At 34.9% G+C, this 13,892-nt stretch overlaps 1 protein-coding gene across 1 annotated transcript; it reads left to right on the forward strand.

Annotated features, from left to right (window-relative positions):
* Window positions 1–371: 371 nt before the first annotated feature.
* CXCL8 (C-X-C motif chemokine ligand 8) lies at window positions 372–3,781 on the forward strand. Its single transcript, XM_025435787.3, has 4 exons — window positions 372–531; window positions 1,695–1,830; window positions 2,110–2,193; window positions 2,630–3,781. The coding sequence occupies exons 1-4, from the start codon at window positions 468–470 to the stop codon at window positions 2,649–2,651; spliced, it is 306 nt and encodes a 101-aa protein (XP_025291572.2). The 5' UTR covers window positions 372–467; the 3' UTR covers window positions 2,652–3,781.
* Window positions 3,782–13,892: the final 10,111 nt, after the last annotated feature.

Here is a 13,892-nt window from a genome sequence, read left to right on the forward strand (position 1 = left end):
GAAATGACCTTGCCCTAAAAAAGTAATCATAAATGACCTTACTCTAACAACCGTCAGATAGTACAACAATAAATTTATTTATACATGGAAAAGTACAACTGATAATGTATCAAAGAAGCTTGAATATTTAACAAATATTTTTAAACATGTTTTAAAAGACATATGTTTTAAATAAAATGAATTAAATCATGTTAAAGATCAAATAGAACTTCGAACATGCCAAAATTCTGATGAGACAAATTTGATGATGACTCACTTCTGCCCTCAAAGGGCAGGAGGTTGGTTGCATATTGTGGAATTTCCTCTGACATAATTGAAGAATGAGGCTGCATATTCTCTGCTGCTCTGAATAATATAAAATGCCACAGAAGCTCTCCATCCAACAGAAGTCCTTTGGGACAGCAGAGCTCACAAGCGTCTGGGACAAGAGCCAGAAAGAAACCAGAACGAAGGCACCTTGTGTAAACATGACTTCCAAGCTGGCTGTTGCTCTCTTGGCAGCTTTTGTCCTTTCTGCAGCTCTCTGTGAAGGTAAGCAGACTTTTCTGGTTTACAGAGTTTTCCTGTGTCTGAATGTGATCCTCAGATAGCAAGATTACCCTTAATGCTTTAATAACAAATATCCTTTTTATTCAAGTAAAGGAAATAATATTTGCAGTCACTTAACATTAAATTGAAGCTTTGTTTAGATTTTATCTCTACAACACTTAGAAAAGTATAAAGTTTAATTAATATAGACATCTTGTTCCTATTTTCCGTGCTCTATAGGATGTATACATATAAATGCATTAATATAAATCTATAGAGTGTATCTTTTTAAAAAGATATATTTATTTATTTTTAGAGAGTGAGAGAAAGGTGGGGGGGTAGAGACGGGGAGAGAGAGAGAGAGAGAGAGAGAATTTCAAGCAGACTCCCAGCTGAGTGTGGAGCCCAATGTGGGGCCCAATCTAACCACCCTGAGATCATGACCTGAGCCTAAATCAGGTGTGAGATGCTTAACCAACTGAGCGCCCTAGAGTATATCTTATTAGGGCCACAATTACCCATATTATTTATTAATATTGAGCAGATAACTCAGGTAATTTTACTACATGTACTGTTTTATTGACGAACTTCAGACAACTATCATTTCCTGTTTGGTTTAAAGACAACACCCTAACAAATTGTAAATCTTCTTGGAATCCCTCCCATGAAAGAAATACAGTTAGAAATGTTTATAGCATAGAGTTCTTACATTTTTCTTTTTTCTGCTAAGCATTAAAGATTTTGCTAAGATCTGAGACATCTTTGTGCAATTTCTATTGCTATTAATTCTTTCCAAAGGCAATTTTTCTGTTACTGAATTTTAGGTTATATCCTATAAATAGCATTGTGGTATCATAGAAGATTACACAATATCAAGTAGAAAAAAAAGTACCATAAGGATGTCAACATTTCACAAAGTCAACTCCAAGTCTTATGCAGGAAGTCAATCAATGTTGTCATTAATGACAGCATTTTTTTTTTTAACTGAATTTAGGGGCTAGGAGAATATCCAGCCTTCTCCTTCAAGAATTAGTTTACTAAAGATGTGATGTTTACCAAACATACAGTTACCAAATTATCAACTTGGAATTAAGGAGAGAAAGTAAGTGACCAGCAGAGTCATGTTTGTGATGAAATTAATCCTAGCTTTTATTATTTTTTCACAGCTGCAGTTCTGTCAAGAGTCAGTTCAGAACTTCGATGCCAGTGTATAAAAACACACTCCACACCTTTCCATCCCAAATATATTAAAGAACTGAGAGTGATTGACAGTGGCCCACATTGTGAAAACTCAGAAATCATGTAAGTACTTTCAAAAGATATTTTACTTCGGCAAATCCATAATTGAGGAAGGTGGAAATATCCAACAAAATTCTAGGTGTAGGAATACAATAGTGGGCAGAACAGAAAGGAAAGATTCTTTGTCTCTATGACATTTAAATATGGTACCTTCCATTCACCATAGTTAAAAATGTCTTGGACCCACATTTTATGGTTATACTACAGGAACTACAACTCGAAGGGCAAAGGGATGTCTGAAACCTGCTAAATACTGATTTAGTCATATCTCTTTTATTTCAGTGTAAAGCTTTTCAATGGAAATGAGGTGTGCCTGGACCCCAAGGAAAAATGGGTACAAAAGGTTGTGCAGATATTTTTAAAGAAGTAAGTTTTTTTTTTTTTTAACTTTAGATTCTTCATTTACCCTGAGACATATAGTCTAAATGTTAGCCTATAAATTTCCTCTTGCTGCTGGAAGTCTACTCTTTTGGAAATTTGCCTCTTTAATTAAAAAACAAAAAAATAGTAGCAATAGTGAGTTTGTTGTACTCATAACTGGGAAGACCATACATGTCAGTTTGTCCAGTGAAGTCTGGGCTTATGCCTGTGCCCTGTATCAGTGATATGGTTCCCTTTCATTCTCAGAAGTGTTCTGGTTTAGATGATAATTTATCTTTCTACTCATAATTGAAAATTAGAGTATTTCTAACACATGAATATCTGAGATTATTTATTTCCATAGTATATATATTTTCAAGAATGATACTTTCCTCCTTATTAGACATTTAATTAAAATTTGTTTTATTTTATTTATTTTCAGGGCTGAGAAACAAGATCCGTGAAACAACAAACACATTCTCTGTGGTTTCCAAGAATTCCTCAGGAAAGATGCCAATGAGACTTCAAAAAAATCTATTTCAGTACTTCATGTCCCGTGTAGACCTGGTGTAGGATTGCCAGATAAAAATACAGTATGCCCAGTTAGATTTGAATATTAAGTAAAACAATGAATAGTTTTTTTCTAAAGTCTCATATATGTTGCCCTATTCAATGTCTAGGCACACTTACATTAAACATATTATTCATTGTTTGCTGTAAATTCAAATGTAGCTGGAAATCCTGGATATATTTTGTTGTTGTTACATCTTTCCACCTCACCTACAGGCCAGGATGCATGAGTCCCTTTTCAACCTTGCCTTGGTCTCTTCTTTATTCCTCAACTGGAGAAAAGGTATCAGCAAGCATCCTACCTCACAGAAATATGAGGACATATGGAAGCACTTTAACTTTTTCTCATGTTGTCTAAATTATGTTCAAGTGAAACTTGTTTGCCTATTTATTATTTATGTATTTATTTAAGAAACAAATATGGGAATATCTGTGCATAAATTTGGAAAAATAGGAAAGGAAGCATTGTTGATAAGTTAGTATAATGATGGTAGTGAATTTATATTTATTTTGGTATTTAGTGATGTTATATTAAAGAACTATTTTGTTTTGTTTTTTTTTTTTTAAAGAACTATTTTGAACAAGGTTGCTAGATTTAGCAAAATTAAAAATGAGATACTCATTTAATTTTGATTTCAAACAATAATTTTTTATTATATTATTATTTATCTGAAATTTCAATTGAACCGCAATCCTACTTTTGATACTCCTAGTCTTGTCTATTCACTGACAGCCTTGTTCAATGCTGGGTTGAATGATCAGAACCCTGAGTTAGAATTGTTTCTCCAAAGAGCAAAAACTCGACAAGCAATATTAATGAAGTAATTTCTTGCCAGTTAAAATTTGTATATTTATAATATACAAATAGATTCTTATAATTTTACTTATTGTGTTCTTAAACACTGACTTTTTTGACTTTAAGATGCTTTTATATGTTTCCCAAGAGATTTTTTTTTCCTCCTATTTTTGATGCTATGGAAATAAAAATGTAAAATATTTAAAATAAAACTTATTGTCAAAGTCATCAGGTGTTTGTCTTTCTTTGGTAGTTATTGATTTATTTTTTTACATTAAAAATAATATTTTGAGTTGAAAAGCATAGATGCTTGGGGTTCCTGGGTGGCTTAGTCAGTTAAGTGTCTGACTCTTGGTTTCAGCTCAGGCCACGATCTCAGAATCCTGAGACCCAGCCCTGCATAGATTTCCACACTTGGCATGGAGGCTGCTTGGGATTCTCACTCTCCCTTGGTCTCTATCCCCTCTCCTGTTCTCTCTCTGTCTCTCTCAAATAAGTAAATAAAGTCTAATAAACAAACAAAAATGCTTCTCTCAGTGTTTTTTATATTATGTGGAAAATTATAAACCTTTGTAAAAAAACAAATTTTTTTCAGAGATGGGTTACAAACAGTAGTCCTTTCCATAGAGTGATGGAAATTTTCTCAACTCCCCAATTGTATTCCATTTTGCTAATAACAGTGACTTACGATTTTTAATTAACCAACCCAGGTATTTGTACAGCTTAGTACATCTGAGCACTCTGTGAAAGAGGGAAGCTGATACTCATTATAAGGCACTTCTCAACTAATTGGGGAGTAAAACTGACACCTATGAGATAAGGAATTTTAAATATGATTAAAGACCAAGTATATTTATAAATAAGTCAAACAAAACTCTTAAAAGTAAAAATGCAATAATTTGACTAAAATACTCAGTGGAGAAGTTTTATAACAGAGTAGACACTGCTGAAAAAAAAAAAAATCAGAGATCCAGGAACTAAAACCAAAGAACTTTATCTGGAGTTCACATCAGAGAGATATAGATGTAATGAATAGAGAAAAACAATGAGAAGACATGGGAGATTTAGGGATAAGGTCTTACTATATCTAGTTGGATTTTTCCAGGCAGAGGAGAGAGGAAAGGGTTAGGAACATTTGAAGTGACAATGGCTAAAAACGTACCACGTGAAGAAGAATAACAACTCATAGTTTCAAGAAATCCAACTTATCAATGCCTAACTTTACATTTCTGGTCAAGAAAGATGGATCTTAGAACTCTGATTCACTTTAATCCACCTCCCAGCTCATTTACTAATGCTTTTAGTTATTTTAAGTCCACTTTCTTTTAAAGCTCTACAAAGTTGAGAGGAAGAGAGTCCTCTCCTATTTTTCTCACTCATTGGTTCATATTGCAACCTGCTTTTCCAATGTCATGTAGCTCCTTATAACTACTCAGGTACCTGTAGGTGCCATTTCCTCTATGGGTCTACATTATCTGTGGTGCGGAACACAAAGCTAATTCTTTCTCTCCTCTAATTCCCAATATGCTTTAGCACAAAAATGTGCAGCCCAATAACATTAATGAAAGATTTATGAATAAAGCACAAGCAGGAACCAACTGGAAATTCAACCCTGGTACTCACTGTTCCTAAAATCATTGTTTCCCTCTCAAGGTGAGTTCTTCCTGCCTATATTTCTTCTCAGACCCTGTTATATAGGGTGTCTTCTTCCTCAGAGTTCTGCCTAAGTTTCATTTCCACATTCTCCTCTTCAGATTCAAGTTCCCTTGTCTTACTACTCTTTGCAGTCTCCCATCTTGTGGATCTTATACATAATGAACAAAACAGAGAGCAAACAAGTAATTTTAACAAAATGTTCATAGGAAAGATACAGGATTGTTCATAAGCAGGTAGCAAAGAGTTATCTTACCTAACTAGACTCGGCTTCACTGAGAAAATGTAAACGAGAGTCTGAAGGATGAGTAGGAGTTAGCCCACAAAGGGAAGAAGGATGTGTGAGAAAGGGTGGTCTAGACATCAGGGGAGAAGTAATTTGCAGGCAAGCGCATGACACAAATCGAGAAGTGAAATAATTTCAGTGTGGCTAGAGTTTGGCATGAAGGAGAACAAATATTAATAGATCAAGCTATGTTAAATGGACTATGGACTCACTAATGGGCTTAGATTTGGGATTGAAAACTTCTGGTAGATTCCAGTTACCCTCATTTTAAATTGTGAAGCTAATAGGCTATTCTTCTTGGGTCTCCTCCCGAAAGGAAGTGAGAAGCCATAAAAAAGAACAGTCTGATCTTGGGGGATTTTTATTGCCATTTGTATTATTATTTTTATTAGAGACAATAACAGTGTTCACCTTAAAATTGCATTAATTATAAAATACACACATAGTACATTCAACAAGCAAAACTGACTAGTTTTCGTAATTGCTATGTTAAGATACGGGATTTTTGTTGTTGTTGTTGTTTGTTTTTGCTAAAAATGCATCAAGAAATAGATTCATAGGTTAAAGTTACCTAAGCAGAATCTTTTATTCTCAAGATTTTGATAAATAAGTAGATAATTTGAAACATCAAAGAACTCCCAACTTTATACAAAACCTTTTCCTGTGATAATTACACATTGTTAATATGATCAGTGTCTAACATTGGAAGCCAGGTGAAAACAACTGCACCAATCTGGTAAATCTTAACAATGACTATTTCCTTAAAAATCTACTTATTTTCATCCTTAGCGCCTTTAAAATGTGCTAACAGATTTTCCCCCACTTTCTCGTTTATGTTGTCAGTGCTATAGGACAGCAAAGTATTCTATCAAAAAGGCAATTCATAGATCAAACTAGAGATTAGGCATCATGTAAACAAGCCAAAAAGGAACAATGTAAAAGAATAAGAGAATCATGAGAGAGCAAGAGCGAGAGAAAAGGAAAAGCCAGTCAATTTGCTGAACTGAAAATTTTTGTTTTATTTTGCAGAAGTGATATTAGTAAAATTATGTGTGTAGTCATGGGTTTTGTTTTGCTTTTTTGTTTTTTTTTAAACAATTTTTAAAAAGATTTTATTTATTCATGAGAGACATAAAGAGAGAGAGAGGCAGGGACACAGGCAGAGGGAGAAGCAGGCTCCATGCAGGGAGCCCGACGTGGTGCTGGACCTCGGGACTCCAGGATCACGCGGTGGTCAGAAGGCAGGTGCTAAACCGCTGAGCCGCCCAGGGATCCCTAGACATGGGTTTTATTTATATAGACACAGACTTTGACACAAACTTGAACTTGCAATCTATTACTCTATAACTTTAATCCATTCATATGGAATACAATTTAAAAATCCAATTTTACCAAGTAGAAACATAAATGTAAAAATACAAATACACATGCGCAAAATAAAAAGGGATAGAGAGATAATAATAAAGTGCTCACCTTAAAACTGCATTAAATGTAAAATACTATAATGCATAATACATCATATGTACAACATACAAATAATTTTCATAACTGCTATTTATTTGTTTGCTAGAAATGGACCAAGACATAGATTCATAGGTTAAGGTTACCTAAGCAAAATCTTTTATTATCAAGATTTTGGCAAATCAGCAGAAAATAATTTCTTACTATAATACATTTGTTTTGCCATCCAGGCTAGGTTTGAAAACTTCAGAAAAAAAGATGGAAAACCATTTTGCTTTTGGCTTGTGGTAGTAATACAGCAAACAAAAATTGCTTAAGACTGCATTAACCCTGCATAACGAAAAAAAGCTTAAAAAGCAATAATTTCTCCATTACTCACTTAAAAAAAAAAAAAAAAAAACAGAAGCCAGCAATTGCCCGACATTTAGTAACCATCAGCTGAATTTGCAGACATCACAGACAACAGATAGGGAAATTTTTGATGTAACACAGTAAATACCAGGCTGTTTGTTCCCACAAGATTTACACATGGAGCAATCAGGAATTCTCCAAAAGATTACTTAAGGGTCAAAGAACCCAACTCCCAGTGAGTTAAGAAAGAGGACTTTCTACACTTTTTGCATTCCCATAAATAAAAATCAAGTTAGATAAATATTATTGTTACAAGACTTTCCAACATCATTTAGTAAGCTGATAGACTTAAGAGTATATTGGAAAACCACGACGGGGAAAATATTTGCAGATATTTCCACGTAAAGTCTGCTTCAGACCTATCTAGAGGAATGTTCCAACAGCTTTGTAAAAAATCATGGTGCTGGGGCTGAAGGCCTATCTTAATGTATCTAGCAATTCGATTTCATAGGGCACAATTTTGCTCATGTTTTTATCATGATATGATGCGGTTCTTTTCACTGTCTGCTTCTTAAATTAATCTGCCATTTATCCCCTGCTGTTCAAAATACCTTCACATCTATATTTTTAGTGTTTCCCTAAATTAAATGCTTATGGGAAAGCAAGCTAAGAGATACCTCTGCCAGGATTTACTTTTTCCTTATGCTTCCAAAGGTTTTCACTATGCCCCTTGTAGGAATCCCATATAGAGACATGTTTTATTAAAGCGACAACCTGTTTCTGCTCAGGTCTCTACTGGTCTTCAGCAGCCTGAGTATGACTTATGTGAGTTAGCCTGCTACTGACTTTCTACACTAGTTTTATTCTTTTCTGACTATACACCAGTCACATTTAGTAAACAGCTCATTTGAAACTTGTCTTAAAGTTTGTTATTACTGATTCTATTTAAAATATATTTGGATGTTTAAAAAAAATCTCTTATTTATGGAATCCTCCTGCAAAGCTTGAATGAGGCCTCTACTCTGATGTGAAATGGACGCTGACTTCTATTTATAAGTCCTTTTCTATTACTAAATTTTTTCCTGAAGGTTTCTTTTCACTCTCCCAGGTTACTATCATTTTCTTTAATCTCAAAAGAGAAGTACAAGTAATATTGCATAGATTTTATGTAAGCTATGTGTTTTATGTTTCAATCCATACCTTCCCCAATCACTTAAAATTTTGATCAGATTTTATAGTGAACAAAAATAGATGAACTCTGATTTAAATATGGTATGCTCTGTGTAGCATTTATTAGGATTAGAATGAATGCCATTTTTATACTTGCCTTAAATATAATACATTAGTTCTTACAGATTTAAGTTTTGAAATTTTGACTCTTGAAAAAAATCTGTGGTATAAGAGAATATGGATTGACAATTTGATGCTGCTACATATATAACTGAAAAATGTAATTGAACAGCTAAATAAATGAATGCATGTTGAAAGCCAGTCCTCACTGTTGGAGTAGCTGCTCTCAGATAAGCAAGAGGAAGAGATTAAAATTGTCTATGTAGTGATGGATTAGAATTAGAGATATCAATATGAATTCATAGTTAGCTTAGTATAGATATAGATGGATGCATAAATAAAGACTTATAAAGACGTGCACCTGGGTGGCACAGTGGTTGAGCATCTGCCTTTGGCTCAGGGCATGATCCCAGAGTCCTGGGATCAAGTCCCACAGCAGGCTCCCTGCAGGGAGCCTGCTTCTCCCTCTGCCTATGTCTCTGCCTCTCTCTGTGTGTCTCTCATGAACAAATAAAGAAAAAATTTTAAAAAGGAAATACTTATAAAGAGGTTAGTAAATACAGATATATTTCCTTCTTTCATCTACTGATAGGACCTAGATGTGACGACACTCCAGTAGCAACAAGCACACCATTTTCCAATAAAATGAAGCAAGGATTTTTTTGAGAAATGTTTGGTCAGGGGACTGGGTCAAGACTATACAAGAAGTCTTAAGCATCCAGCTCTAGGAAGTAAGGAAGTGCCTCCCTCCAAAAAAACCCATGAGGGCATGTCAAAGAAGAACAGGAGCCAACTGAAAGCTGGAACTATGCCCAAAGTTTGAACAAATTGAGAACAAAATAAATATTGTAAACCCCAAACATAACAAAAATAGTCATGAGTCCATACTGATGTAAATAAATGGTTGAGTGAATAAATAAATGGAGAAGAGACAAATCTCCCATGCAGAAGAATTCCAAATAATTTACACAGATACTCCTTTCTCAAAGAGATGAAATGTAACTATGTACTCCTGGGTGTGGGCTGGGCATAATGACTTCACCCCCAAAAGAGTACCTTATGGAAGGGGAGGAAGAGTGACTTTACAGCAGAGAAACCTGAAAAATGTTATGTCAAACATCAACAGTGACAAATTATATTGATAGAATGCAATGAGGTAATGAAAATGGCACCTCACCCCCCTGGTCTTCCTCCTGAAAACCCATGATCTCATTCTAATCATAAGGAAAGCATGAGATAAATTCCAGTAGAGAGACAGTCTATAGTATTTCTGACCGGTGCTCCTCAAAACTGTCAAGGTTATCTTAAACAAGGAAGTTCTGAGAAACTGCTATATCTAAAATGAGTCTAAAAGACAACTAAGTGTAATGTATCCTGGATTAATTTTGGAACAGAAAAAGAAAGTTAGGTAAAACCCATGAAAATCTGAATAAAGTATGGGCTTCAGTTAATATTGTCTTAGTCAATTTAGGCTGCTATAAAAAAAGTACCATAGACTGGGTGGCTTGTAAACAACAGACTTTATTTCTCGCAGTTCTGGAGGTTGGAAATTCATGTCAGCCAGCCTGGGTTCTATTAAGGATTCTTTCCCCACTCGAAGTCTTCTGAGTCCTGCTTTGTCATCCCACATCACTCTCATGTCTTCTCATGAGAGCACTAATCCCTTTCAAGAGGCTTCTACTCTCATGGCCTAATTTCATCCTAAAGGACTTGCCTCTAAATACCATTACTTTGGGGGTTAGAATTTCAACATATAAATTTGGTGGTGGGGGACAGAACGTTCAGTCCATAACAATAATGTCACAGTATTGGTACCCCACTAATGTAAGATGTTAATAATTGGAGAAACTGGGTATAGGACATATGGAAACTCTCTATAGTATTATCTCAATTTTTCTATAAATCAAAAACTGTTTTTTAAAAAATAAGTCTATTTTAAAAAATAAGTAGGGAGATGGGAACAAAGTAAATAAATAACCTACATCATGTAGTAACTTGTAGTTTTCTGCCAATAACAATAAACTTGGTACATGGACTATGAAACTGGTCTGTAGGGAGTATGTCCCTTAGGCAGAGATAGAGCTAAGCTTATCATTAATCACATCTGTACAGCTTTGTCTTTCCTTTCTTGAGGTTTGCTACTAAAATTATGCTGGGCTTTGAAAACTTGCCAAATCACTAAATATATTTCTCAAAATATATCAAGGTTCTTCTTTAAAAATAATAATCATATTCTGTGACCAAACAGGTTAGAAAAACGTAAATAACAGCTAAGTATCATCAGCAGGAGGTCATAGATATTGTGGTGAACTGGGAAACACATGGTCTGCCTGGAAACATAATAATTTAAATTCTCTTAAAACACAGAACTTGCTAAGCCAAACTCTTCTGGCTGCTAGTTTGTATAAGAACTGACTGATTAAAAAACTAAAATCTCAAATAAATTTTTTACCTAATAGTAAAATCTGGCACTACAGATACTCCTCTATTATGAATTCCAGAGTTTCATTTATGTCTACTTGCCTTAGATTAGATCTATGCTAGGACCACATATATTAGAACACAGTAATTTTAGGGTTGTAGTTTCATTTTGTTTTGCTTTGGAACAGCAGAGTTGAGATATATGAAAAAAAAAATGCCACTCAATAAACATGACTTAAAAGTCTAATTATTCTTCTTCACTTTATCCAATTAAAAAGAAACGCAGCAACAAAAGAGAAATAAGGGAGGAAAGAAATCAAGTGTTAATGACGGTCTCCTTTTCACCCTGGCTCAACAGATTGGCTAAGCCTGAACTGCATGCAGTTTTCCCTGGTTCTTAAGTTTACACTGACAGGATGAATAAACGTAGAAGCACTATTCTCAGGAGCAGGTTTCAGCAAACCAATCAATAGGCCATTAGCTCCCACAATCTTCTATCTAACCATGTTCCCAATAATTTGTCCTAATTAGTCTTTGAATTAATATCTCCTTGTATCTGTGTTCTGTACTGGCCTTGGTCAAAAAACAGGACTTCTTTACTTGTGTATGCATTACTGTGAGTTTTCTCTGTAGCTACTCTACCATTTACCTCTGTCCTCTCCTCTTGCTTTAATCTCAGACATGAAACATTGCCTGGTCTAGTTCCAAGCAATTCCACCCTTCGAGTCTAGAGACAATTCTTCATCTTCCTGTCCCCATCCCCCTAATAGAAATCTTACTACATCTGGACATCTTCTCAGTCCCAGAACAAACTGAGCCATCACTTGGAATTTCCTGCCCACTTCATTGGACCTTCTGATACTACTGACTGTCTGAGATCCTACTGTTCTTTGGACACAGGATAAACCATAGAAGTGCCTTGACTGAGATTTGTTGCTGCAGTTATTTAGTTGTCTCCAGTCCTGTCTGAGCTCAAGTGCACTTCTCAGCCACCATCTGTTCTCCACGCAATTTTAACTTCCTACTCTTCTTCCTTGTCCAATGTTGATAAGATCCTAGTATAATCTGAATTGATGAAAGAAATGAAACCAGAAGATAGAAAGAGAGACATATGGAGATGGAAAAAAAATGCAGTAAATATGAGATCTGGACATAGAGAATAAAATATGAAAACAAAGTTCCTCTTAGTAAGGCTTTCTTTGGACTGATCTACAACTTAGTAAGACTTGGCTAGCATTCTGTAAAAGTAAAGCTAATGGCTTTTTCTTGAACCATGTAATATTTTATTGCTTTGCACTCTGTTTTGGCAACCCCAGATTCTGATCATTTCTTTTTCCTCCTAACTATCCCCCCAACTTGGTCTTTAGATGTAATAACTGAGATTAGATTTCCAGTACTGACCTTTGGCTCCCCTCCTTGACTGTTATCTGTACCTGCCCCTTGCACTGTGTTTGCCTCTGACTATTCAGAATGTCCTCCAGCTTAATTCTAATATAACCTTGGGATCCTTTTATTTAGCTCTAAAAACAAGGAACTTGGCAGCCTAAGACAGAGATATTCTAGAAGTCTTATATGTTGAATAGAGATAGGTTAAGAATAATGAATGAAATTTGGACAAGCTATACTGGATTCCCAACTTAAGCATCTAAGTCTGAAGTCAAGCCTGCTCTATCTGTATTTCTTTACCACTTTTACTCAAGTTAAAAATTCTTTAAATAATTCTCAAAAGTTTCCATCCATTATCTATTTGTTCTATTATCTATCATCTATCTATCTATCTAGCTAGCTAGCTAGCTAGCTATCCCATCTATCTATCATCTATCATTCATCTATAAGGATCACTGGCATTTCCTATTGTGTTATGATTCTTTACTGTGATAAAATATCACAACAAAGTATGCCATTTTAGCAATTCTTAGGTTCACAGTTTAGTGGCATATTAGTGGTATATTCACATCATTGTACAACTATCACACTATACATCTCCAGAACTTTTTCATATTCCCAAACTGTAAATCTGTACCCATTAGACAATAACTCTTATTCCCATACCCCCTTTCCTCCAGTTCCTGTCAACTACCATTCTGTTTTTCTGTAGCTATGAACCTGATCACTCTAGGTACCTACCATAAGTGGAACTACATAATTTTTGTCCTTCTGTCATTGTCTTATTTCACTTAGCATAATGTCTTCAAAGTTTATCCATGTTGTATCATGTGTCAGAATTTCTTACATTTTTATTTTCATTTTTTTAAATATTTTATTCATTTAATCATGAGAGACACAGAGAGAGGCAGAAACAGGCAGAGGGAGAAGCAGGCACCCCCCAGGGAGCCTGGTGCAGGACTCAATCCCAGGACTGGGATCACGCCTTGAGCCAAAGGCAGATGCCCAACTGCTGAGCCACCCAGGCATCCCAGAATTTCTTACATTTTTGAAGTTGAATAGTATTCCCTTATGCATATAGATCACATTTTGTTTAACCATTTAACCATCAATGGACATTTGGGTTGTTTTTACCTTTTGGCAGTTGCGAATAATGCTATGAATGTGAATTGTGAAAAATATGAACATTAGCGTACAAGTATCTGTTCAAGCCCCTGCTTTCAATTCTTTGAAGTATATACCCTGAAGTGAAATTTCTGGATCATATGGCGATTCTATTTTTTGAGCAAACACCATGCTGTTTTCCATAGCAGCTGCACCATTTTACATTCCCTCCAAGAATGCACAAGATTTCTGATTTTTCCATATTCTTGTCAGTACTTGTTAGTTTCTCTTCCTTTTTAAAGATATTACCCATCCCAATGGATATGAAATGGTATCTCAAAATAATTTGATTTCAATATTCTTATTCCTATTATTATACTATTCCTA

Source organism: Canis lupus, chromosome 13 (assembly GCF_003254725.2).
Source record: "Canis lupus dingo isolate Sandy chromosome 13, ASM325472v2, whole genome shotgun sequence".
In the NCBI taxonomy this organism is placed as follows: Eukaryota; Metazoa; Chordata; class Mammalia; order Carnivora; family Canidae; genus Canis; species Canis lupus.